The 27,388-nt window shown below is 41.4% G+C and overlaps 1 protein-coding gene across 1 annotated transcript in view; it reads left to right on the plus strand.

Moving 5' to 3' along the window:
• The first annotated feature begins 774 nt into the window (after positions 1-774).
• Positions 775-27,388, plus strand: part of tmx3b (thioredoxin related transmembrane protein 3b) — a 151,437-nt gene continuing 124,823 nt past the window's right edge. The window contains exons 1-3 of the mRNA XM_078216712.1: positions 775-850; positions 997-1,051; positions 17,738-17,777. Coding sequence (XP_078072838.1) covers positions 805-850; positions 997-1,051; positions 17,738-17,777 — 141 coding nt within the window. The 5' untranslated portion in view covers positions 775-804. The remainder of the gene's footprint in view (positions 851-996; positions 1,052-17,737; positions 17,778-27,388) is intronic.

Below are 27,388 nucleotides of genomic sequence, written 5' to 3' on the forward strand. Positions count from 1 at the left end.
GGCGCAGTGGCACAGTGGTTAGCACTGCTGCCTCACAGCGTCAGGGACCCGGGTTTGATTCCAGCCTTGGGTAACTGGCTGTGTGGAGTGTGCACATCCTACTCCTGTCTGCGTGGGTTCCCTCTGGGTGCTCCGGTTTCCTCCCACAGTCCTAAGTTGTACAGGTTAGGTTTATTGGTCATGCTAAATTGACCCTCACTGTCCAAAAATGTGATGGTTAAGGAGATTAGCCATGGTAAATGCACAGGGTTATGGGGTTAGGGCAGAGGATGGGCCTGGATAAGTCACCCTGGTCGGAATTTTACCGGCATGCCCACCCCGATCCCAGGGGTGGGTGAGGCTTGGGGAACAACATTCTAACATTCTCCGTTGGCCTCAGGCAGAATCGTACAAACCTTGGGCGGACCTGCCGGTAAACTTCCACCCTCTGTTGGAGAGTCGGTGCAGGCTTGATGGGCCGAATGGCCTCTTTTGCAATGTAGGGATTCTATGGGCTCTATGATATTTTATCCTCCAAGGTTGCACACTAAGCAGTGTCTTGGAGGTTGATTTTGAATTTCTGGGTCAATCCTGAAGGGTTGGCAACCCTGACAGGATATACAAGTAAGAGTTTTAACTGTGTTTACCCCAGTCCAACGCCGGCATCACCACATCAGAATATACAAGATGAGAGGGGGGGGAATGAATACGGGACACTTACCACCTCCAGCGAGGCGGCCCTCGCTCCCAGGCCCCGTCTCCATGACAGCGGGAGCGCGGCGCATGCGCGGGGGCGGCCGGGCTCAGCCTCGGCTCACAAGCAAAATGGCAGCGAGTGGGGCGGCGCATCTTGTGCTGTTCCTGTGTGTAGGTGAGCACCGTGTCCGTCCACCCAGCCCCGGATTATTAAATACCTTCAGGTTTAAAAAAAGGGGGAGGGTTATCCAAAGCATAACAATTCATCAGCTTCCTCGAGTGCCTTTGATTAGATGTGTGTGTGTTTTTTCTCTCTTGCAGTGGCAGTCTTCCGGAGCCTGGCAGTGTCTTCCTTTGCTATAGATCTGGATGCCTCGTAAGTACACCAATGATTGCAGAGTGATCAGCTCTGTCACACCTTGTACAGTAGGCGAGGTGTGCAAGTCTTGTGCAAACCCCCTTTCCTCGTCAAATCGAAAATATATTTTGTTTGCAGCAGCCACGTGCATTTGTTTGAAATGCAATTTGTGTATGTTCAATATTAAATACGATTTGCTTTTTTTTTGGCGGGATGGGGGGGAAAGAAGTGGAGTCAAACAAATAAGGTTTTTTTAAAAAATGTATTTATTAGTGTCACAAGTAGGTTTACATTAACACTGCAATGAAGTTACTGCAAGAATCTCCTGGTTGCCACACTCCAGCCAGCGCCTGTTTGGGTACACAGAGAGAATTTAGCATAGCCAATACATCTACCTGCACATCTGCAGGTTGATGCTCCAAATTCCTGAAGGCGTACTGTGGACGCTTTCAGTTAACTGAAGTTGTATGTAAGTCATCACCAGTCCCGACCAAGCCTTTGAAACCACTGACAGATAAGTGGGAAGAATAAATTGTCACGCCAAATAACTATAAAGAGATTGCTGCCTGTTTCATAGAATCCCTACTGTGCAGAAGAAAGCCATTCAGCCCATTGAGTCTGCACTGACTACAATCCCACCCAGGCCCTACTCCCATAACCCCAACGTATTTATCCTTCTAATCCCCTGACACTAAGGGGCAATTTAACATGGTCAACCCACCTAACCTGCACATCTTTCGAGTGTGGGAGGAAACCAGAGCACCCAGAGGAAACCCACGCAGACACAGAGAGAATGTGCAAACTCCATACAGTCATCCGAGGCTGGAATTGAACCCGGGTCCCTGGCACTATGAGGCAGCAGTGCTAACCACTGTGTCACCGTTTCAGTGCAACAGATCACATTGTTGAACAACAGTTTAATTTGTTGCCAAGCCAGATGTGATTACTACGTTCAGAACCAATTGCAGAAGAAATAAGTTGTTAGTACAGAATTTTATCATTTATGTTTCTATGGCAGAATCTGAATTGAGGCTGTGGAATTGGTATACTCAAGCTCCATAATGCATGAGAGTTTTATTGTTAAATGCGTTTGTATCTTGTGTGTATTTCTCAAAGTGACGTGATCTCTGTTAAAATCTTGGATTTTTTATGGTAAATGTTTAATGGTGGATGTGGTGCCCAATATAAAGAATGCTATAGATATGAGTTGGATTTTGTAGTGTTATGGTTGTCAAAACTGTTAGGGTACAATGTTATTATTCCTCTTAAGCTGACAGCAACTTCCAGAGTTCATACATGCGCAGTTAAATGTGGAAATCCAGAAGTTGCTCTGTGATTCTACCCTTCCCAGAGGTGATCTGTTCAGGTCGCTCCAGAACGCAATCAATTGGCAATCATTGAACTGACAAGAACTTGCACTCATAGGGGCAAATTTGCCCGTTTTGCCTGCCATGGGAATCGTAGTAGAAGAGGGGCGGACCATGGAAAGGTCAGTTCACCTCGGATGGGAACTTCTGGTTTTGGGGCCAGCGTGACCAGAAAATCCTGGCCATAGTCTCACTCAAACCTTGAAAAGCTTGTGCCTTATTGAATGAGGTGTAACTGGGTTTTTATTGGCATGCTAAATTTATAATTGCTGTCTTGCTTTATAATTCGCAATGTTTCCCTAACACCCAGTGCTGGCTGACTTACGCTGGCTCCAGGTCAAGCTCTTGATTTTTTTCCCATTCTCCCTATTTTCAAATCCATCCATGGCTTCACACTGCCATACCACTGTAAGTTCCTCAGCACCACAACCCTCACTGGCCCTGAAATAGAAATTTTGTATTAGTTGGATTTCAGGTTTTTCCATGATAAATTTCACATTTTTTAAAAAAAAACAAGTTTGTTTAAAATTTTAGCCCTAACCTAATTCCATGTTTGTCCCAGTAGTGTAGTTTGCTATCTGTAAAACTTTAAAAAGTATAGGAATTCAGCTGTTCTTATTTCTATCTGCTGTCTCTGCCAATGCAATTGGTTGCTTACGCTCCATATTGTCATCAATGTTGCTGGATGCCTGGTGATCACTTTGACTAGGTTCCAGAAACAAGCTGGCATTGGGAAAGGAGAAACCTGTGCCACAGCGATCACTAGATCTTTGTGGACAGCTTTTTTCTAGATCAGTGGTGCATGCTTTACCGCTGACTGCACAGTCCAGCTCATTGTATATTTAAGCCTTCCTAAAATCTTTGATAAAGTTTTGTTACAAGGCCCATTATATTAAAACTAAAGTGGCAGTATAGATAAATGATGGAAAGTAATGTGCATAGTAAAGAGTGCATTTCAGATTAAGTTAGCGGCGTTTCCCAAGGCTACCCTCTGGCATCTCTCTGCTTCTATAAAAAAAGAGAAAAAATGCATTAGTATAGCACCTTTTATGTCCTCAGGACACTTGTAAAAGTTTTAAAACCAAGAGGGTACTTTTTGAAGTCTAGTCACTTTTGTAATGCAGAAACATGGCTGTCAAATTGTGTGCAGTAAAGTCAAATACCAGCAAAGTGATAAAGACGAATCTAAATGCAAAATCCAACCCCTGTTGTCACACACAATCTCACTGGTGGCTCGGCAGATGGAATGAATAAGTGAATAATTTTTTTGGCGGGGCTAAGGATGAAAAGAACCAAAATAAACTTTGAAGCAAAAATTTTACTAGGAAAAAGTAATTTAAAAGGAAATAACATTCTCTTTGTTAAAAAAATGACAGTTGCAGATTTAAGGAGGCAGTGATGAATTTGCGCAACATGCAGTTGGAGCATTGTATGTTTCAACGGGTATTGGGGGGAAAAAAGATGCAATCAGGATTTACACACATGATATGATACCAGGGATGAAAAAGGATATAGAACTGTTTTCAAGAAGTGTTCAAAGTTTTTTTTAAAGGGTTAAGGAAAATAAATATCTTTTTTTCAACTGACTGGCGAATGGATAACAATGGGGTATAAATTTAGAATTATTACCAAAAGCATAAGGGGGATGGTTAGAAGAAGCACATAGGGTTATTAAAATATATGATGCAATACTGTGAATGGCTGTTGAATCAGCATCAATCACAGTATTTAAGAGGGAGCTAAAGCAAATATTTTGATGGGGACAGGGAGAGCAAGATAATGGGATTAGAAAGGATAGTGCTGATGAGCTTGGCTGATACTGTCCTGGCTCAGTGAGCTGAAAGATACCCTCCTGTGCTAATTTTTCTGAGGTTCTATGAAACTTTTCTAAACACTTATACAAACATGACTGTCTGTAGTAGAGTTTAAATTTCCATTACGTGCCAAATGGTCTGTGGGGTAATCTAATTCCCTGTGCTTGTGCTACTGAATCTAAACAGCAAAATCATAGATCCATAAAACACTGGGTCTATAATTCTAATGTGGAGATGCCGGTGTTGGACTGGGGCAAACACAGTAAGAGTTTTAACAACACCAGGTTAAAGTCCAACAGGTTTATTTGGTAGCAAATGCCATTAGCTTTTGGAGCGCTGCTCCTTTGTCAGATGGAGTGGAAATCTACTCCATCTGACGAAGGAGCAGCGCTCCGAAAGCTAATGGCATTTGCTACCAAATTAACCTGTTGGACTTTAACCTGGTGTTGTTAAAACTCTTACTGTCTGTAATTCTACCCCAGGATAAGAGAATAGGATTTGAGTCATGTAAATGTTTCCCAGTTCCAAGATACCATTCTAAATGACCAGCAGGACAAAAATGTGTAAATCACCTGAACAGATCCATTGTAGATATGATTTTCTGTGCATTACAGCTTAGTACCAAGATACTTTAGTTGTAATAATGAAACAAAGTGGGCTGTCTGGCAAGAGTTCACTTTGAGAAACCCCTGCTACGTAAAACTTTTTAATGCTCCTTATCTCAAGTGTTGGCTAGAAAAAATAACTTGGCATGGGAATTAACTTCATGTTATTTGTAAATTTGCCTTAAAAGTTTATAATATGCTCATTTCCACACTTAGAACAGTCTTTGGTGGTGCTTAACTTGAAAAGCCATATAAATCAATTAGTTAAGTGCAGCGATGTTGTAAAATATCTCCTGTGTTAATGTTGTTGTTTAGTTTAGTTGCTTCCTCTGGTGTGTAGGTTTCTGTTCGAGATAAAGAAGAAGTGAAAGGGACTGACCATGCATATCATTTTGAGAGGCCATTTTCACCCAGATCTATGACTACAGTGTTTATCTCACTGCAATTCTGTAGAAGCAGATAGCAATATCATCACATTTAAAACTAATGGTCGCAAAGTTAGCTTCTGGAGTGTTGCTGGAGCCAGTGTTATGGAAGCAAAATGGCGAATGCAACATTTTTTGCTGCTGCTCGTACAACACCCCATGGCAGGAGAGGTGCTAGTATGGGTGTGCCATGCATGCAACAGAAGCTTTCACTGGGGAGATTGTGACATCGTACAGCCTCTTGGACTGATTTGAAGCACTTTCTCCAAACTTGGAACACTCATCAATGTCCAATGGTAACCACTCATAGCTGCCATTGTGGAGCATATCTGATAGGTGTTCTCAAGTAATGGTTCTGTTGCCTGGATGGGTTGGGATAGGGGGAGCCATGCAGCACTGGCTGGAACATTTCTCAAAGTTTGTGGTGGTCTGCTGCATTGTCAAACACCTCACTATTATAAGGACACAGCATTAGGCACTACCAAGGCGGATTCAGGAGGTTAAGATATCTAGGACCTCATTCCAGATGAGTTGTCCAAGGGGTCTACTGAGACTCCAGTTCCTTTATGGCTTCATCCCTTCCCTACCATTGCTCCATGATTACCCCATCTTCCCATCTACCTGTGACATCCTACCACTGCATCATCTTGGTCAAAATTGTGCAATGAAAACTGCCAACACAGGCCATTCCATAACAGCCTTCTCCAGTTATATAACCCAATAATGCAAAATAACTTGCTCATCGCCTTGGTACCTATCTTGTTGGTGTTTTTTCCTGACCTAGTGCTTCTATGCAGTGTACCCGACTAGCTGCAACATGGCTGATGGAAGGCTAATGACTTTTAAATGGGGAAGACTATTTATGGCCTTTCCAGACATCTTCAAGCAATTCTGGGCCTTGATGGCGCAGCTGAGGACTGTTCCACTTTAGCACAGGAAGCAATGATCTAGACTGGCTTGATGAGAGAGACAAAAGCAAGGGCACTGGTTGAGCAGCAGTAGTAGGGGCATAAATGCTGAGAACCTGACAGAAGACAACAGGTGCATATTGCACAGATTCACTGGCACTCCCCTGGGACAATGCCTCAGCAAGTCTAGTAATCTGTTGGAGAATGGATTGCTGTGTGTAGCTGCATGCTGCTTTGAGCACTGAGATCTGCAGGCATGGTGGCAGAAATCTGAGCCTGCATGACATTAAGGACATGAGACAAATTGAATAATTCTTACAGTTCCCCTCTTCCTGTGACAATGGTGGTTTTAATTTCTAATTTAATTGGTTTCCTTTAATATCCTTTCCCATGTTGAAATGGGCTGTGCTGTGTTTCCCAAACCCTGGTTTAGGAGGTTCAATGTTAAAAATAACCCCACAGCAAATTCTTTTAAGGTGAAACAAAACTAGGATTTATTAAAACATTCAAAACCCGAGGGATGGATCGCAACACAAATTCACACTCATGAGCATATAGGTAGAAAGGGAAAGAAGTGACAAATAGCATGCTACTTTTAATTAAAAAATCAAAAAGGCATTGACATTAATTCATGTGAGTAGAGTTCAGTAAGTCAATGTCCAATAAAGGTTCTTTCAGGTAGCATTGTCTGGCAGAATGCCTGGTTTTCATCCTAGGAACTTGGTTGATATTATTAAAAATGTGTCACAGTATTCTTGTATTCTGGAAATTAGTTCAATCTGTAGGCAAAATGCAAGATTCTTTCTGGTGATCCAACTTTGAGAGAAATGGCAGTCAGAGGCAGGATGCTAGCTTGGGGTCTGGTTTCCTCTTCTGAGGTTAAACCTCAACTGCAGACAGAATCCAAAATCCGTATTTAATAAAGTAATTCTGATAGCTCAAGTCTCAGCCATGTGACAGGGTAGTTTCAGGTCGAGCTGCTTAGATAACTATGTACTTGCCCTCATTAAAACCCAATGTATTTTGGGCAGATAACTCTGGAGCCATTTGCACAACGTTGGAGATGAGGCATCACCGTAGCTCAGCCTTTGGCCTGAGCTGACTGTTGCAGTATGTCTCATCTCCTTGTCCTTTGGGTTGGCTTGGGTGAAATGTTCATACAGTGCAAGGGGTGTCACAATCCAGGAGGTTGATGAATTAGCCTTTGTCCATTTTTAAAAACAGAATTTAAACAAAAGTGTGGAAGAGAAATTTTAAGATTTGTCTTTCTTCATGGATGTGGTGTGTTGAGCAACCTGAGAATTTAGTGGGCAAGAGATGTCATGTGAAGATGCATTAATTGACCTTGATCATTCATATGAGTTCATTGGACTTCTTGCGATAATACGGCAAGATCCAGAGATGAGATTCCAGGCCAAAAGCAAAATACTCCAGTTGCTGGAATCTGAAAGAAAAACAGAAAATGCTGGAAAACCTCAGCAGGTCTGACAGCATGTGTGGAGAGAAAATAGAGCCAACATTTCGAGTCAGGATGACCCTTTGTCAGAGCTCCAAGGGTGAGATTCCAGACATTGGCCATCTACTCAGCATGTACCTTAAGGGTTTGGTGGCCCTGCTGTAGAAAGATGGCCTCTCTCTTCCTGTTAACCTCGGTTCGGGCCTCTAGCTTTGCGTCCTTTGGCCTTGAGCCTTTTCTCTTTGCTGTTGCTCCATTTGATGTCCTTTTCCTTAAAGGAATACAGAATTGGGAATTAGCAGCTGCTTCTTATGAGTCAGTTTCCCCTTCAAGAAGTTCAGGCTAGCTGAAACACATTTATTTTACAGCGTATCTTCACACCTATGCTTTTTTTCCCACTTGGGGAGTAGTGGGGGTGGTTGAAGGATTCCTGAGCTTTCGAACCATGTTATGAACACCCCTTGTGTGGCTGACGAGTCCAGGAATTAGATTTGAACATGGAGCTATTGGTCCAGAGGTCAGGGTGCTATCACTGTGCTACAAGACCTCCTGCTGAAACACATGGTGGCTATGCACACTACTGGACGTTGAGCATTAAGCCAGCAATGCGGACATCTGCTGGTGAACACTAAAATCTTTCAAATAGAGGCAGTACAATGTTTGCATGTAGCCTGCCGCAATATGACCAGGTATAGTCCAATCATGAATTGTGACATCACCTTCCCCCTCTCCGCATTGGAAATGGAAGCAAACAAATACTTAACCCCATGTGTTTTAATAATGACTTCAAATTTTGTTTGAATGTGTTCATAGTATAAATATTTTTAAAGCACTAAATTTGGTTACATATAAACACTGCAAGTTCCATCAAAGCAAGCAGTTCAAACTTCCTATGTTTTTAAATTGAATATCACATGCAGATCATGAAGTCTGTAAATGGCTCACTTAATGAGTGCACCAGACCGTCTGCTGCAAGTGGGACCAACAGGTTATTAAGAATAACTACTGGTCCATACTAAGATAATTACTGGCCTATACTACATTGTAGAAGAAGGCCATTCGGCCCATTGAGCCTGCACCGACAATAATCCCACTCAAACCCTATCCCTGTAACCTCACGTATTTACCCTGCTAATCCACTTGATACTAAGGGGCAATGTAGCATGGCCAATCCACCTAACCCGCACATCTTTGGACTGGGAGGAAACTGGAGTACCTGGAGGAAGCCCACGCAGATACGTGGAGAATGTGCAGACTCCCTCCAGACAGTCACCCAAGGCCAGAATCAGACCTGGCGCTGTGAGGCAGCAGTGCTGACCACTGTGCCACCGTAAGACTCCACATTTAATTGGTTTCTGACAAAGGATGTGGAGGAAAAGAAATCCAGCAGGGTTCAAAGCTCCTGACTGCACATAAGTTTGTTTTATTTTTTCACACCCTTCTGATTGTCACAGGTCACAGCAGAAAAGAACTATTAAGAATTGTCCATCAATTATTGTTGTGTCACAAATAAATCATAAAAGCAGGAACCATATGAACGTTTATATCTTAGGACACTATATGGTCTAACTCCAGGATCACAAAATAGTTTTCTATAAACATCAGGCAGAAAACTGCATGATGCCTTGTCGGGTGTCCTTGTAGTTCTGGGCCTTGAGTAAAGAAGTTTAACGATTGAGAAATAAACAGACTGGGGAGTTTGGAATAGTGTAGGTGAGTTAAAGTCAATTAGGTACAGAAAAAGAAATAGAGAGGAAAACAACCATTGTGTTAAGAGAGGAGGGAAAAAAGATGGAAATGAAAGAAAAAAATGAAACATTTTGCTACCTTAAGGGATGGTTCCAGTTTAAGTGTTCACTTTCCTGGCCATTGAGGCAGATGGGTGGCCATCAACAATAGTTTATATAGCACCTTTAACATAGTGAACATCCCAACATGCATCACAGGAAAAAATAACAAACAATTTGACAGTGAATTCAAATAGACATTAGCATTCAACCAACATTTAGAGTTATTGAGAGCAATGTTCCCTCTTTTTGGAGTGTGTCTGGTCCTTTAAATTTTTTTGCACAACTGTGCACATGCACAATTTCTGCACAGACTACATGAGGATGTTTGAATTGCTGTTGGGGTGCAATATACAGGGAACATTGGTTGAGATTTGGAGGGGAATTCCAGAGCCAGGGGCCCAACCAGCCAAAGACATGGTTATCAATGGTGGAGCGATTAAAATCGGTGATGTGCAGGAGACCAAAGTGGGTGTGCACAGATTTTGGAGGGTTGTAGGCTGGAGGAGGTTATGGGGATAGGAAGGACCAGACCATGGAAGAATTTGACATTGAGGATGAGAATTTTAAGATCAGGGCAGGACCATACCAAGAGTAGTGTAGATCAGTGAGCACATGGGTGACAGTTGAACAGGATGGAGTAAGTTAGGATATGGGCAGTTGGGTTTTGGATCTGTTCAAGTTTATGCATTGTGGGAGGCCATTCAGGAGCGTATTGGAATAGGCAACTCTAGAGAAAAGGGCACACATGAGGATTTCAGCAGCAAGCATGCTATGACGGTTGTGGAGATGGGCCATGTTACAAAGATGGAAGTGGGTAATCTTAGTGAGAGAGTGGAAATTTGTCTTGGGCTCAAATAGAATGTCGAGGTTGTAAACAATTTGATTCATCTTCAGGTGGTGGCCAAGGAGAGGGATGAAGTTGGTATCTAGAGAATAAAGAGAGTTTGTAATGGGGTCCAATGTCAATGACTTTAGTCTTCCTAATATTTGATTACAATTATCACACTGTTATAATAGCACTTAGACCTAACTTTCTGCAGTGAATTTAATGAAAAATTAATGAGTAAAGTACTTATGTAATGTAATGATTGTAATGGAGGAATGACAGCAGTCAATTGACACACAGCACACCTCTCAAACAGCAATTAAATTAATAGTCAGATGTTTGAGATGCTGGTTGAAGTTTAAGTGTCGGCCAAGGTATTGGGAGAGCACCCTTTCTCTTTAAGTAATGCCATGGGATCTTTTACATTCATCTGACAGGACAGATAGGGCCTCGCTTTAATATTTAATCTGCAAAGGTGCACATCTGATAGTGCAGCCCCCCTGCAGAATTGCCATTGTAGCTCATAATTTTATGTGGGCATTGCTGGCTAGGTCAGCATTTATTGCCCATCCCTAATTACTCTGGAGAAGAGTAATGTGAACTGTTGCAGTCTGTGTTGTAGGAACACCCACCCGCTGTTAGGAAGGGAGTGCCAGGATTTTGACCCAGTGTCAGTGAAGTTATAGTTCCCATTCAAGTCACAATGGTGTGTGACTTGAATGGAAACTTATAGGTAGAGGTGTTCCAATGCATCTGCTGCCCTTACCCTTCTAATTGATAGAGGTTTCAGTTTTAGAGAACCATAGAACGACAGATTCCCTATAGTGCCGAAAGAGGCCATTTGGTCCATTGAATCTGTACCTACTCTCTGAAAGAGCATCCCACCTAGGCGCCTCCCCTCCGCCCTATACCCATAACTCCACTCATTTACCATGGCTAATCCACCTAACCTACACATCTTTGCAATGTGAGAGGAAACTGGAGCGCCTGGATGAAACCTGGTTCGACACTAAGAGAACATGCAAACTCCACACAGTCACCAAGGCCGGATTTGAACTCTGGCCCCTGGTGCTGTGAGGCACCAGTGCCAACCACCGTGCCACCCATGGTCAAATGCTGCCTTGAAGCCAAGGGCCGTCGGTCTTATCTTGAGCTCAGCCATTTTGTCCCATGTTTGGACCAAGGCTGCAATGAGGTCAGGAGCCAAACCCTGCAGAACCCAAACTGAGTGTCAGTGAGCCAATTTTTGTAAGTGCAAGTTGATAGCACTGTCAATGACAGTGAGGTTACAGGTTGTAGTTGTATACAATTCTGCTGCTGCTGATGTTCAGCATCTCATAGAACCATAGAATCCCTACAGTGTAGGAGAAGATCATTTGGCCTATCGAGACTGCACCGACCCACTGAAGGAGCATCTTACCCAGGTAACTCCCTCCCGACTGTACCACCGTGTCACCACCTCTGGTGGTAGGGCAGGTTATACCCAAGGATGATGATGGTGGTGTGTGGGATATAGGTAACTAAGACATCTGTAAGGTATGATTCTGTGAGTATGACCATGTCTGGCTGTTGCTTGACTAGTCTGTGGACAGCTCTCCAAATTTTGGCACAAGCCCCCAGATGTTAAGAAGGAAAATTCTGCTAGATCAACAGGGTTGAGTATGCTGTTGCAGTTTCCGGTGCCAAGGTCGAAGTCGGATGATCCTTTGGTTCCTGTTAGAGTTTGTAGCGGTTTCATATAATTGAGTGGCTTGCTAGGCCATTTCAGAGTCCATAATATGATAAAATTTTATATTGTTTGAAAGTGAGTTTGTTCATTCGGAAGCCAGGGTGTTAAATTTGAAGTAAAGAAGATATGAGAGGGAAATTGGCTGAAGTGGATTGGGAAAATACATGAAAAGGTATGAAGATACGCAGGCAATGGCTGGTCTTTAAAGAATTATTTACAACTGTACACTCCTTCAAAGCTCAAAATCCTCCCCCCAAAAAGTCAGTCAACTGTGGCTAACAAAGGAAATTAAAGATTGTATAAGAATAAAAGGAAATGGTCTATAAAGTTGCCAGATATAATAGTAAATCTGAAAATTGGGAAGATTTTAGAATTTAGCAAAGGAGGACCAAGAAACTGATAAAGGGAGAATAGAATATGAATGGAAACTGACATAAAACAGACTATGAGCTCCTCTCGGCATGTAAGAAAGAAACATTTGGTTCAGAAAAATGTGGGTCCATTACTGGCAGAGTCGGGAGAATTTATAATGGGGAAGAGAAATGGCAGAGAAGCAAATTGATTACTTTGTGTCTATTCACTGAGGTGGTGGTGTTACCAGGTATCTGCTGCTCTTGTCCTTCTGGATGGTTGTAGCTTTGGAAGGTGCTGTCTAAAGAGCTTTGGTGAGTTCCTGCAGTGCAGCTTGGTGGGTACACACTATTGCTATTGTGCATTGGTGGTGAAGGGCATGAATGTTTGTGGAAGGGATGCCAATCAAACAGGCTGCTTTGTCGTGGATGATGTTGAAGGTCTTGAGTGTTGTTGTAGCTGCACTCATCCAAGCAGTATTCCATTACACCCTTGACTTGTGTCTTGTAGGTTGTGGACAAGTGTTGAGGAGTTAGGAGGTGAATTACGACCAGAGGATTCCTAGCCTCTGACCTGCTCATGTAGCCCTGCTCATGTACCCATAGTATTTATATGGCTAGTCCAATTCAACTTCTGGTCAATGGTAACCCCATGATGTTGATAGTGGGGGATTTGGAGTTGATAATGCTATTAAATATCAAAGAGTGATAGTTAAATTGGCTCTTGTTGGAGATGGTTATTCATGTCACACAAGTGTCAGGCAATGTTACTTGCCACATGTCATAGTCAAAATAGCTGAATATGCTCTTAGCAGTGATTTTTTTTCTCTCTCTCAAATGCTAGTGGCTTAAAAGATAACAGTTGAGACTGGGTAGTGAGGTTCATAACAATAGGTAGCCGTGTGATTCAGATCATGTCACATCGGATCTGCTAACTGAGCACAATTAGAAATCAGTTATTGTTGACTCAACTCGAGTAGCAAGCTAGTAAATCCTGAAATAGATTGTTAGATGTAGTGCATTGTTATTAACTTTTCTACGTTCTGTTTTGCCCGAGTGCCACGCTTTGGAAAGCTAACACATGCTGTGCTGTGAGGACATGGGTCTGTGTTTTTAACTCGCTGCAAAGAGAGAGATTCTGGTCTGGATGATGTGGGCAGGAAATGAAAAAGTCAGTCATGGCACAGGGTTAATAATTCCACTTTAGTTAGCTCCATCACCAGAGAGCAAAGAACCAGGAAGCAATATGGCTGAATTGCAAGCTCTGGAGATATTTGGAGCAGCAAGTCTGCTTAAGATGAGGTATTGACTTCCCTGGGGAATCAGCATCATTCATGTAGGAATTACTTGCCAGGTATTGTTACTACAATGGGTGGAGGTTCAGTAGGCTTACCTTGCCATGCATGGTTGGTCAGTGAACATTCCAGATCATTAAAGCAATCCCAAATGTGGTAATCTGCAAGTCTGCTCATTTTCTGCTGTCAGTGGTGAAGCCCTGTAGCAGGAGCGCAATGCCAGAGATTCTAAACTGATTGTGGGGAAATTCTAATCTAGCCACAGGGCAGGGCATGGGTGGTAACGTGGGTCGTGTTTTACACTCCTGCTTCAGATTTTATTCTCTATTGAAGTCGGGTTAGGTTAAAATTATCTTTGCATCTGAAGCGTGTAATTTATAAAGAGCACCTGAACCTTCCCATTGTTCTCATACCCTTCAATAGCATCCCATGTAATCTGTTGTGGTAAAGTGATCCTGATGTGGTGAAATACCATGTTAACCTATTTTAATATATTCCAAAATAGAGTAACAGATACCTGCAAGTGTTGCAACTCTGTTGGTTCAGGTGACATTGTAAACCAAGAGCAAAGCTTAAGCTGGTCATTGAAGGGGCGGAAACATTAAGTAGAATTTTTAATGCCTATTTTCTGTCCTCCCATCCTCAAGGCACTGACTCCCTTTTGTAACATTAGAATCATAAGAATTAGGAGCAAGGTTAGGCAATTTAGCTCCTCGAGCCTGCTCCGCCATTTAATACAACCATAGCTGATCTCATTCCACAGGTGCTGAATTCCCTCTGGTACCTCACCCAAGTGGTCATTATTCATGTGTTCATGCCTTGGTGGTGAGTTTTGGCAGGCCATTTGATTTTGGAGGGCATCATAACTAAGCGTAATCCTACTCTCCCATGACAATGATGCAGATATTTTCTATTGGTTTGATGAATAGTGCTTTTTTACTCTCCCTAACCCAGAAGGGCAGAGCGCATTTTTAGTAACATCATCAACCCAGCTAAGGTGAGCTGTTAACATAGACAATGATTGAATTGGAGGTTCCTAATCACTACGACTCAGAAAACCAATTGATTGGGGCACACTAGACATGACTGTCCGAATACAATTCTCGTCTAAATAAAATTTATTTGCTATATTAGCGTATCTGTCTTCAGTGCTCAATATTTAAAAAAAATTAACCTATTAAGTTTGGTATCCTGTGATTTCAATGAAGTGTCTTCTGAATATGCAGATAGTTTTGATTCCTCTCTTTGAATAAGAATGATTTGTTCATATGGCAACTTTCATGACCCTAAGGACATCCAAATCATTTCACAGTCGATCAAGTACTTTTGAAGTGTAGTTGCTGTTGTATTGTAGAAAATGCTTCCGCCACTTTGTTCTACAAACAGCAATTTGATAATGACCAGATGGTCTTTCTTTTAGATGTTGGTTGAGGCATAAATATTGGCCAGGATACAACTCTGCTCTTCAAAGTAGTGTTCATTTACTCCCATCTAAGGGGTTGACCGGGTCTTGTTTCACCTAATTAGAAAGACCACAGCTCCAACAGTGCAGCACCACAATGGAACACAGGTTTCATGTTTTTGATGATATCCCTGGGTTATAACCTGAAGATGCTCTAGTGTTTGTTGGTGGTGAGGGAGGAAAGAGCATGGCCTCTGTGTCCTGTGAAGTTTCATGCACTTACTGCTATTTGAAAAAAAATCCCATTGTCATTTTAGTGCTTGAGTTCTTTCACCAGCCCTGATGCTGTCTGTAGGCAATATTTTGTGTTGTGCTTTTTTAAAAATAAATTGATTCTTGCAGATTGAGCTGCTATTTATTCAAGATGTGGCCAAACAGATTATGACCTAATTTTTCACATGAATACAACAGACATTTCGTAGTTTTAAATTAACTTTTCATTTGGCTTCCAAATGTTATTGACATAACTACTAAAAGAAGCATATATGAGTTTATATATCCACACCAGCCTGCTGCATTATCCTTTACCAGTGAAGATAATAAATCCCATGTCTAGGGTGGCCAGATGTCTGGGTTTTGCACTGTATAGACAGATTTTTAAGCCATCTAGCAACTATCAGATGGTGGATGGCTACGTATTTTTGTGCACACATTTCAGTAAAACACTGGCAGTGGCTAAAACCCGCTCCTCTTCCTGTCTGCAGCAGTCTCAATGCAATGAAGACCCAGAAAACAGTTTATACCTTTCCCCCACACCTCATCTCTCGAATGGTACTAAATCTCAATGTTATTATGTCACTGCCCCCTTTCCCCCACCCCATGCGTTGCAATCATGTCCAGTATTAGTGGCCTCTAGCACTATTAAGTACCCATGATATGGATGCTTCATGCAACCTGCTAGCAGTAATTTTACAAGCTGTGCCATTATATTTTCAGGTAGATGAGCTGCATGTGTTGGACATTCCTGAACTACTACTTTGTTTCCCAGAATTGCTTTTACTTTTTAAAATTACAAAGCTTGCTAAGTAGAACATAGAACAGTACAGCACAGAACAGGCCCTTCGGCCCACGATGTTGTGCCGAGCTTTATCTGAAACCAAGATCAAGCTATCCCACTCCCTATCATCCTGGTGCGCTCCATGTGCCTATCCAATAACCGCTTAAGTGTTCCTAAAGTGTCTGACTCCACTATCACTGCAGGCAGTCCATTCCACACCCCAACCACTCTCTGCGTAAAGAACCTACCTCTGATATCCTTCCTGTATCTCCCACCACGAACCCTATAGTTATGCCCCCTTGTAATAGCTCCATCCACCCGAGGAAATAGTCTTTGAACGTTCACTCTATCTATCCCCTTCATCATTTTATAAACCTCTATTAAGTCTCCCCTCAGCCTCCTCCGCTCCAGAGAGAACAGCCCTAGCTCCCTCAACCTTTCCTCATAAGACCTACCCTCCAAACCAGGCAGCATCCTGGTAAATCTCCTCTGCACTCTTTCCAGCGCTTCCACATCCTTCTTATAGTGAGGTGACCAGAACTGCACACAATATTCCAAATGTGGTCTCACCAAGGTCCTGTACAGTTGCAGCATAACCCCACGGCTCTTAAACTCCAACCCCCTGTTAATAAAAGCTAACACACTATAGGCCTTCTTCACAGCTCTATCCACTTGAGTGGCAACCTTTAGAGATCTGTGGATATGGACCCCAAGATCTCTCTGTTCCTCCACAGTCTTCAGAACCCTACCTTTGACCCTGTAATCCACATTTAAATTAGTCCTACCAAAATGAATCACCTCACATTTAGAGTCCTACCAAAATGAATCACCTCACATTTATAACAAGTGTTTAGTTTGCAGGAATTGATTGCCAGGTTTTTTGTTAACCAGGTTCAATTTATTTGGGAAAGTACATATTTTGCAATGGAGTGGTCCCCATAATCTCAAAATAACAGTGGTACATACACATGTTATTGCTGGGCAACATACTGCTGGTTTAGCGTGCCAGAATCTTCTTAGATGTGAGCGAAACATTTCCAAAGCTTATAGTTCCCATGAATATTGATTAATTGAGTCCAAGGTGTTTTCACTTGTGAAAGATACTTAGAGCAGTGTGATAAAAGCAAATTACTGCGGATGCTGGAATCTAAAACCAAAAGAGAAAATGCTGGAAAATCTCAGTAGGTCTGGCAGCATCTGTAAGGAGAGAAAAGAGCTGATGTTTCGAGTTCAGATGACCCTTTGTCAAAGTTTTGACAAATCTTTGACACGGGTCATCTGGACGCGAAACATCAGCTCTTTTCTCTCTTTACAGATGCTGCCAGACCTACTGAGATTTTCCAGCATTTTCTCTTTTAGAGCAGTGTGATGTCCGTTTTAACTGCATTCAAGATAATTGTGGTATGTGCACCCAGTATAATATACTTCGGACCTAACAAATGTCATACTATTGCCAGCATGGCGGTAGAAATAGTCCTGCTTGGTTTCCTCTATACCTTGCTCACTGCTCGAGGTTCTTGTGAATTCATATGATTGACCACCATTACTAATCAAATATGCTAGTCAATAACAAAAACTGGAATATCCATTAATCCCAAAAAGATGAATAGTGTAGTGTCTCGGAAATAACTGTATTGGAAACATTCTATGTTTGTTGACAACATGGTGATTTTATTGCAGGTTTAAAGACAGTAGAGAAGAAGAAATTTGGTTAGTAGATGTAAGTATGCACTTTCTTTTCCTTTGCTATAACTTAAAAATAAAATGCAGCACTCTTGATGCCAATGTAATTTTAGTGTACAATTTTCCAGTGCAGCTAGTATTTCCAACTGCACCCAAAATAACACCACAGTTGAACAATGATCTTTAGAGAATTAAGAGTAGCTTGTTTTTCAGTTAGACGCTTGTGTTGTTTATACAGGACACATTTCTTCATCTATCCACTGGTACTAGAATGTTTACCATCATCCATTTTTATTTGATTATTTAAGCGAAAGGGTTAGATTGGTTGGAATGTATGTAACCAAATTATGAAGTGTCGCTTCAAAATGCTATGAACAGACATTTTTGCTAAATTATTAGTGCACAAAATTGACCCTAGTACATTCACATCCCTGATACTGCTGCTGATTGTTCTGCATGTTGATGTGTCTCAACTTGCTGACCATGGGTGTACACAACCTTTAGGTAATTTCAACATTGATGCCCATTATTGACCTGTTACCATAACATAACATAGATTTTTTATTTTGAAACACCATGATGTAGACAAAATTTTGAAAATGTACATTCCGTTTGTATAGTGTTAATAGTTAGCTATTTGTATCGTAGAATCATATAATACCTACAGTGTAGAAAGAGGCCATTTGACCCATCGAGCCTGCACTGACAACCATCCCATCTAGGCCCTACCCCCATAACCCCATGTACTTACTTTGCTAATCCCGCTGACACTACGGCGCAATTTATCATGACCAATCAACCTAACCTGCATGCACATCTTTGGAGTGTGGGAGGAAACCCGGAGCACCTGGAGGAAACTCACACAGACATGGGGAGAATGTGCAAATTCCGCACAGTCACCCAAAGCGGGAATTGAACCTGGGTCCCTGGCGCTGTGAGGCAGCAGTGCTAACCACTGTATCACCATGCTACCCAAGTGTCCTTTTTGGTTTATAAATTCTTACCCAAGTTAAAACATGTATTTTTTAAAAATCCTATATGACATTTTGTATTTCTCAAGCAGTAATCAGTTTGATTTACTCCCAAGGGAGCTATTTATGCTGAATGGTACTCTTGGTGATTGATTGGCATCCTTCCATCTGCAATAAATGATGGGAATGAAGCATTAGAACTTGGGTGAGGTCAGTTGAGATCATTTATACTCTTTTATATATATATTTGTTCAAGGGATGTGTGTGTCACTGGCTGGGCCAGCATTTATTACCTATCCCTGTGGGTATTCTAGAGTCAACCATATTGCTGTGGGTCTGGAATCACATGAAGGCCAGACCAGGTAAGGATGGCAGATTTCCTTCTGTAAAGGAGGTTTGTGAACCAGATGGGTTTTTTAATGACAATTGACAATGGTTTCATGGTCATTGTTAGACTTTTAATTCCAGATTTTTATTGAATTCATTTTTGATCGCCGAACAAGACAGTTCTGGAAAGAAAAAGTCTGCCTCAAGTGCCATATGTGAAATTGTCCCTTGTCAATGGTACGGAATAATCTCTACGGGCGTCTTGTTTGCAGGGGCCGGCATCTACTTTGGCAATTTTGTTACTCCTACAGCTATTGATAATGGGACATTTCTTCCTTGAGGAATAGGTTTTGGTATGCAACTGTGTGTATTTGCATTAAGAACAACACTGCATTGTACTGTACTGGACAACACTTATTCATTTTAACATGACTGTTATGCAGACCCAGTAGAGAAAAGTAATTTGAGCAGTTACTAAGTAATTTACAACTTAAGATACAGCTGTACTGGCAAATGACAATGGTTATTTTGATAGTGCTTTTTCCAGTGTAGCTTTGTGAAAATTAATGACATACAGGAGTCAGCTATTTTCCAACAGTCAATTTAAGATTAAATTTTGGCCACTTTTCAGCAATTACTGTACAGGTTTAATCTGTGGCTCTGACACCTTCACGATTTGAGCTTCATGGGTTGGATAAAGCAATGTCAGTTGAAACCAGCAATGATGTGCACAATTGAAGAGGTAGGCTGCAGTTTTGTGTTTTATTTACCAGGCTGCGTAACCGTGCAAATGGGGCTAGCTGTAACAAGGACTGCTTCCCCTCAAAATGACATGATTAGTTGTGAACACAAACTTGGGGGAATTGTTTTTGTCAGTGAACAGGCAAATTGCAGATTTTCCATATCTATTCTGTCTTTCTGGAATTGATGGTGACAATTTGCATACGAGATGTGTTGTTGTAAGTGATAATGTCTGGGAAAGAGTTTTATAGATAAGATTGTGTTTTCTTCTGAACTTATTTTATGTTGCAATGCCAATGCATCAGTTTTTGCATTCTTGGCATAAGTTTAGTTGACTGGTATAAGCACTATAGCAGTCTTTTAATGTCAACCCAGTCTGTAATTGTGTAGAATAGAGATTCCCAAAAGTTTTCACTGTGTTCCATTCGTAGCTCCCATTTCCCAAGAATTATTAAGAGGATTTCATTTTTGCTGCTAATGTATTGCTTAAGATAGAAACATAAGAACGAGGAGCAGACGTAGGCAACTTAGCCCTTCAAGCCTGCTCCTCCATTCAATCAGATCATGCTTGATCTCTCCCTCAAATCAACTGCCATATCTGTTCCCCATATCCCTTTAACCCATTTTTTAAAATCAGAAACACATCCATCTCATTCTTGAAACCATTTAATGATTCAGACTCCACCACACTATGGGGCATTGAGTTTCACAAATTCATCACCCTCTGCAAGAAGTAGTTCCTCCTCATCTCAGTTTTAAATGTACTGCCTTTCAACCTATACCTGTGACCTCTTCTAGATTCACGGGGGAAACATTTGGTTTACGTTTAACTTTACCGTATCAATCCCTTTTAGTATTTTACATACTTCGATCAGATCCCCTCTCATCCTTGTAAACTCCAATGAGTATAAGACCAACTTGTTTAATCTCTCCTCATCCATCAACCCTTTCACCCCTGGAATCAATCTGGTGAACCTCCTCTGAACTGTCTCCAATGCCACTACATCCTTCCTCAAATAAGGAGACCAAAACTGGACACAGTAGTCCAGATATGGTCTCACCGACACCCTATACAATTGCAACAACATTTATCTACTTTTATACTCCAGTTCTTTTACAATAAATGCTAACATTCCATTTGCCTCTTTTATTAAATGCTCTACCTGCATACCGACTTAATCACTTCTTTAGATTGGAAAAATTTTGCATGTCGCTATTATTAAGAGTGAGAGAGGGAAACCAGGGAATTGTAGACCAGTTAGCCTAATATCTGTTGCTGGGAAATTATTAAAGACTGTAATTGTGATTGATGAGTTGAAGATTTTCAAGCTGTTCAGAGAGAGCCAGTGTGGATTTGTGAAGGATAGGTCATGCCTATTGAGCCTGAATGAATTTTTGATGAGGTCTCTGAGTATTGGGCAGGATGTCTGTGGTTATTATTTATATGGACTCCAAAAAGGTATGTGATAAAGTCCCTCATAAGAGATTGTTAGCTAGAGTTGAAACTCGTAGATTTGAAAGCAAATTATTGGCCTGCTTAATAAAATGGCTCAGTGGAAGGAGGCAAGGTAGGGGTGATGGACAGTGTTCTAATTAACAGAAGGTGACCAGTGCTGTCCTGCACAGATTTATGTTGAAACCTCAACTATTCGCTGCATTCATTATTGGTTAGATGATAGGGTGGAAAGGATAAAAAGCCACATATCCAGATTTGCTAATGGTATTATAAACTGTGTAGATGGTATCAGAATTACAGAAGTATTAATAGATTAAGTGCATGGACAAAACTGTGGTATATTGATTTCATTGTAGAGAATGGGGAAGGTGGTGGCTTTGTGGTAATGTCAATGGACTAGTAACCCAGAGATGCAAGTTATCTTTTTTTTTCATGGGATGCAAGAGTCACTGGCAATGCGAGCATTTGTTGCCCATCCCGAATTGCCCTGAACTGAGTAATTTGCCAGATCACTTCAGAGGGCAGTTAAGAGTCAACCACATTGTTGTGGGCCTGGATTCACATGTAAGCCAGACTGAATGAGATGGCAGATTTCCTTCCCTAAAGAACATGGATGAATCAGATGTGTTTCTACGACAGTCGATGACAGTTGTCATGGTCACCATTTCCAAGTCTAGTTTTATATTCTAGATTTAATGCGCTGGGGGCATGGATTCAAATCCCACCACGGCAGCACATGAAATTTAAACTACTTACCTGGTTTGCTAATGTTCTTTAGGGAAGGAAATTTGCCATTTTTACCTGGTCTGGCCATATTTAGAACCATGGAATCCTACAGTGGAAGCCATTTGGCCCATCGAGTCTGCACCGACCACAATCCCACCCAGACCCTATCCCTGTAACCCCATGTATTTCCTTTAGTTAGTCCCCCTGACACTAAGAGGCAATTTAGCATGGCCAATCAACCTAACTCACACATCTTTGGACTATGGGAGGACACTGGAGCACCCGGAGGAAACCCACGCAGACACAGCGAGAACGTGCAAACTCCACACAAACAGTGACCTAAGACCAGAAGTGAACCCGGGTCCCTGGTGCTGTGAGGTCACAGTGCTAACCACTGTGCCACCCGATGACTCGATCACGATTTGATTTGTGATTGAGGGCAGTGTGATCGACTTAACTACCCAATAAAATGGCCTAGTAAGTTACTAAATTCAAAGGCAATTAGGGATTGGCAACAAATGCTGAAATTTCCAACAAAAACCAAATCCCATCAAAAAATAAATGAGGTCACACACTGAACATAAATAGGATAGAATAGTAAGAATCTAGAAGCAGTGGTGGTCCAAAGAGAGTTGAGGATTCATGTTCACAGATCATTAAAATGTCATAAACAGGTACAGAAAATAGTCAAAAAGACTAATGGAAGGCTGGCTTTAATATAGACAGGACTAGAATACAAGGGAATAGACATCATGCCTCAGCTATACAAAGAACTGATTAGACCACAACTGGAGTACATGAGTGTTCTGGGCACCACACCTTACGAACGATGTATTGACCTTGGAGGGAGTACAACATAGATTTACTGGAGTGATGCCTAAATTCCAAGGGTTAAGCTACAAGGAGAGATTCAACAAACTAAGCTTGAATTTCTTCGAATTGAGATGGTTAAGCAGTGCTTTAATCGAAGCTTTCTAGATATTAGGGGACACTGATGAGGGTCGGCAGAAACCATTTCTGCTGGGTGGGTGCCCTTGGCATAGGGAACATATGGAGTGTAATTTAGAAATGCTTCTGTACACAAAGGCTGGTAAAAGTTGAAAAACTCTTCTTCAAGTGGCAATTGATGCTAGATTATTTGCTAATTCTAACAGATTGATGGCCTACTGCTATTCCTATGCTCCTTGTACATGGCATAGTACTACCCAATAGGTTCGTTCTACTCTCTCTCTCTCTCACTGAATAAATGTGAACATAAAAGAACACTACATGACTCATCTCTATCTCAATTGATTGCTGGTGCAGAATGGGTAGGATCTTGTTTGATTTTGGAGAGTTTCAGTTTCAATATTCTCTGCATTCAAGAAACGTCTGTGCTTATTTATGATGTAAATAACTAAAAAAGAACACTTGTGCAGATACAATCAAGCAAAATGAACAAGTAAATCTTTGGGACAATTCAGGAACACGCTTCAAGTTGAAAGCCAGAACTGCTCAAGATGCATGATTTTAAGATTCTCTTAACATACAGTCATTGGCAATTTCGATCAAATACTCCCAGTAATCTTGGCGAAGAAAGAAACCTTATTTCAAACAAAGGCAAAATACAGGAATTCATTTTCTGCTTCCTGAGAAATATTTGCTGAATTTCTTGTGAAGTTGGGATAAATGTTTCAGCATTGCATCATTAACTTGGTTAGGAGTCTAACAACACCAGGTTAAAGTCCAACAGGTTTATTTGGTAGCAAACGCCACTAGCTTTCGGAGCGTTGCTCCTTCGTCAGATGGAGTGGAAATCTGCTCTCAAACAGGGCACAGAGACACAAAATCAAGTTACAGAATACTGATTAGAATGCGAATCTCTACAGCCAACCAGGTCTTAAAGATACAGACAATGTGAGTGGAGGGAGCATTAAGCACAGGTTAAAGAGATGTGTATTGTCTCCAGACAGGACAACCAGTGAGACCTGCTGGACTTGCAGAATCACGGTATGGTAGCACAGTGGTTAGCACTGCTGCTTCACAGCTCCAGGGAACTGGGTTCGATTCCCGGCTTGGGTCACTGTCTGTGTGGAGTTTGCACATTCTCCTTGTGTCTGCGTGGGTTTCCTCCAGGTGCTCCGGTTTCCTCCCACAGTCCAAAGATGTGCAGGTTAGGTTGATTGGCCATGTTAAAATTGCCCCTTAGTGTCCTGAGATGCGTAGATTAGAGGGATTAGTGAGTAAAATATGTAGGGATATGGGAGTAGGGTCTGGGTGGGATTGTGGTCGGTGCAGACTCGATGGGCCGAATGGCCTCTTTCTGTACTGTAGGGTCTCTATGATTTCTATGATACAAGGAAAATCTTATATGATGGTAGAACAGAAATTAAATTAGAAACTTGCTACATTGCCCAGGCTGAGGAAATATAACTCCCACCTACTCCTGTTGACTGCAAAAGTCTTGTGCAATACTAGTCGCATTATTGTAAGATTTTATCTTTAGCTCTCAACCCAATCCCTAGTGGCTAAGGGTCTACAACACAAAACTGTCCTCACTTATTTGCAATCATGTTAAAAATAAAAGATATCCTGGACCTGCAGAATAAATGCCAAATGAATATCACAGAACATTAAACCATTGCTACTTAGGGTACCGAAGCATGTGCTATGTCACAGAATTTATAATGACCTGGATTAATGATCTGGACGAAAAGAGTTTAAATCCCATCAGAATTAAAATTCGATGAATTAAACTAGGTTGAAATCTGAAAATATTGCCCACAAAGGACCAGATTGTTGTAAATGCCAACTTGCTTTACTAACGTCCTTTAGGGGAGGAGATTTCTGCATAATGGTGTACTTGGTGCATTTTTCTTCTTTTTATCCATAGATATCGTGTTAGGCCAATATAGTGCAACATGTTTGAATGCCCGTTTGGGGGAGGGTGAAAAGGCCACACTGGTAAATCATGTTAGGATGACTGGTGAAAATGTCGATCTCAAGTCACTAAAGTTTGGGCACCCTTCTTCTCGGACCTCACAGTCCAAAATGATGAAAGTCAATGTTGGGAACAACATTGGGTCTTGAAGCAATTAGCTAGACCATAGCAAAAATTATATTGGCAACATCTGTAATTTTAGTGCATCATGAAAACATTATAGCTCCTGTGCTGGAAAAATCCGTCACATTCAGATACGTCAGGAAACTAACTTAGTAAAACCTGGAAGCACTGGTCAAAAGTGTGATGAAGTGATTTAGAATCACTCAAACATGTGATACACCTCCCTGAGTTCTTACTCTTTTATTAAAATTTATCAGTGACAACCATCAAACATGTCTGAAGTTGAAGTTGCCCATGCAACAAACCCATCATCTCCATAATGCTGGGAAGGAATCTGTGGTTTCAAAGCTTTTATTTGTTCAAAATGGACTCGAACCACAAAGGGGAACTGCAACTTGTGGGGAAATTGAAACATAAGAGGATACCAAGCCCTCCATTCCCATGATGACTATTCAGAGGGGTAGTACAGGCAGGCTGAAGAAGACAGGCTAGATTCAGAAGCTGCAAATACGCGTTTCTGCCGCTGTTTCCTTTTCATGAAGATAACATTGGTTGACCTATTGCTATCCAGACCAAACTGAGGTGGTTCTGTGTCATTTTTGCTGAAGATTATATCCATGGAACTCTGGGTTTGCACTGCTATTGGCTAGCTCCGAGAAAGAGAGGTGTTGAAATTCTTCATTAGGAAGACAGAAGGACTTAAGACTCTGATTGATAACCTATATGCTGAGTAGACTGCTGAACCAATTTGTAGGATGTGATAGTTGTATGTGCCATTTAATGTGTAACTTGTGGTTTATAAAAGACAGCAATTTGCCTGTTAATTCATGTTTAAGTTGTACCTGCATCAGAGAATGCTTCAGATGGTATTTAGCGTTTGTTTTGTTTGACTCTAGTATAGTTAAAATTCTTTCAGTAAATAACTGGAATTTTGGATTTTTTTTACAAGATCATAACAGCATTAAGAAAAAGCATAACTTGACATCACTGTTACAACTGTGCTGCCATACACAACAGCAATTTCACAGTTGCATCTAGTTTGACTTATTCTTTGTCCATCCAAATCTCGACACACTGATTCCACTCAATGTTTTAACTATTGTATACTGATCGAACACTGCACTTTTTGCTGGGGCAAATGGGAAAGTACAAAGGTGACTTTGATCCTAAATATGTTGATGACCAAAAGAAAACAGATTTTTGCATTGGCATAGTCAGTATCCTTGTTAATTTGGACTCCTGGGAAAGAGTTTTTCCTCATTTCTTTGATTTTCTGCTCCGTTGACTGCTGGCATATCAGTATTCTGTGGTTAACTGTATTGAATGATAGGGTGACAGTTAGCTGGCCAATAAGCTTCCTTCCATACACAGCTGATGCCATTTCAGTCACTGTGACAAGAGTAGTTAGCACTGCTGCCTCACAATACCAGGGACCCAGGTTCAATTCTGGCTTTGGGTGACTGTGTGTGGGTTTCCTCCGGGTGCACCAGTTTCCTCCCACAGTCCAAAGAATGTGTAGGTTAGGTGGATTGGCCATACTAAATTGCGCCTTAGTGTTTCAAGATGTGTAGATTTGATGGATTAGCCTTGGTAAATGTGTGCGGTTAAGGGGATAGGGTGGAGATGAGGGCCAGGGTAAGATACTTTGTCAGAGAGTTGGTGCAGACTCGATGGGCCGAATGGTCTCCTTCTGCACCGTATGGATTCTATGCTTCTAAGTCTTTAACCAATTGCTTGGGATTTCTTTCAGTTTGATATGAGGCAGTAGTTCAAGTGCAGAGTCATTCCACTGTATTTGCAATATAGAAACAAGCAATTTGTCCCAACAAGACCATGCCAATGTTTGTTCCTTTCAAGTTTCCTGTCACCCTTCATCATCCAACCCCGTCAACATAGCCTCTAATCCTTTCTCATATGTGTTTATCTACCTTCCCTTTACATACATCTATGCTAGTTACCTCAACTACTCCTCATGATAGCAAATTCCACATTCTAGCCCTTCTCTGGAGAAAAACATTTCTCCTGAATTCCCTACTGGAATTATTAGTGATTATCTTATGATCCAAAACCTATTTTCTATGTCTGCCCTATCAAACACTTTCATTAGATAAATATATCTATCAGATTGTCCCTCAGCCTTTATTTTTCTAGAGGAAAGAACTCCAGCTTGATCACATCCTACAAATTGGTTCAGCAGTCCACTCAGCATATAGGTTATCAATCAGAGTCTTAAGTCCTTCTGTCTTCCTTTTCTAGAGGAGAGAACTCCAGCTATATACCCATATTGCCTGATGGGTATAACCCCTCAGTTCTGATATTGTATTAAATTTGTTTTCATATCTTTTCAAGTCCCTTCACCTTTTCTTGCAATGTGAAGACCAGGG

The sequence above is a fragment of the Mustelus asterias genome, chromosome 7, assembly GCF_964213995.1.
Source record: "Mustelus asterias chromosome 7, sMusAst1.hap1.1, whole genome shotgun sequence".
Lineage (NCBI taxonomy): Eukaryota > Metazoa > Chordata > Chondrichthyes > Carcharhiniformes > Triakidae > Mustelus > Mustelus asterias.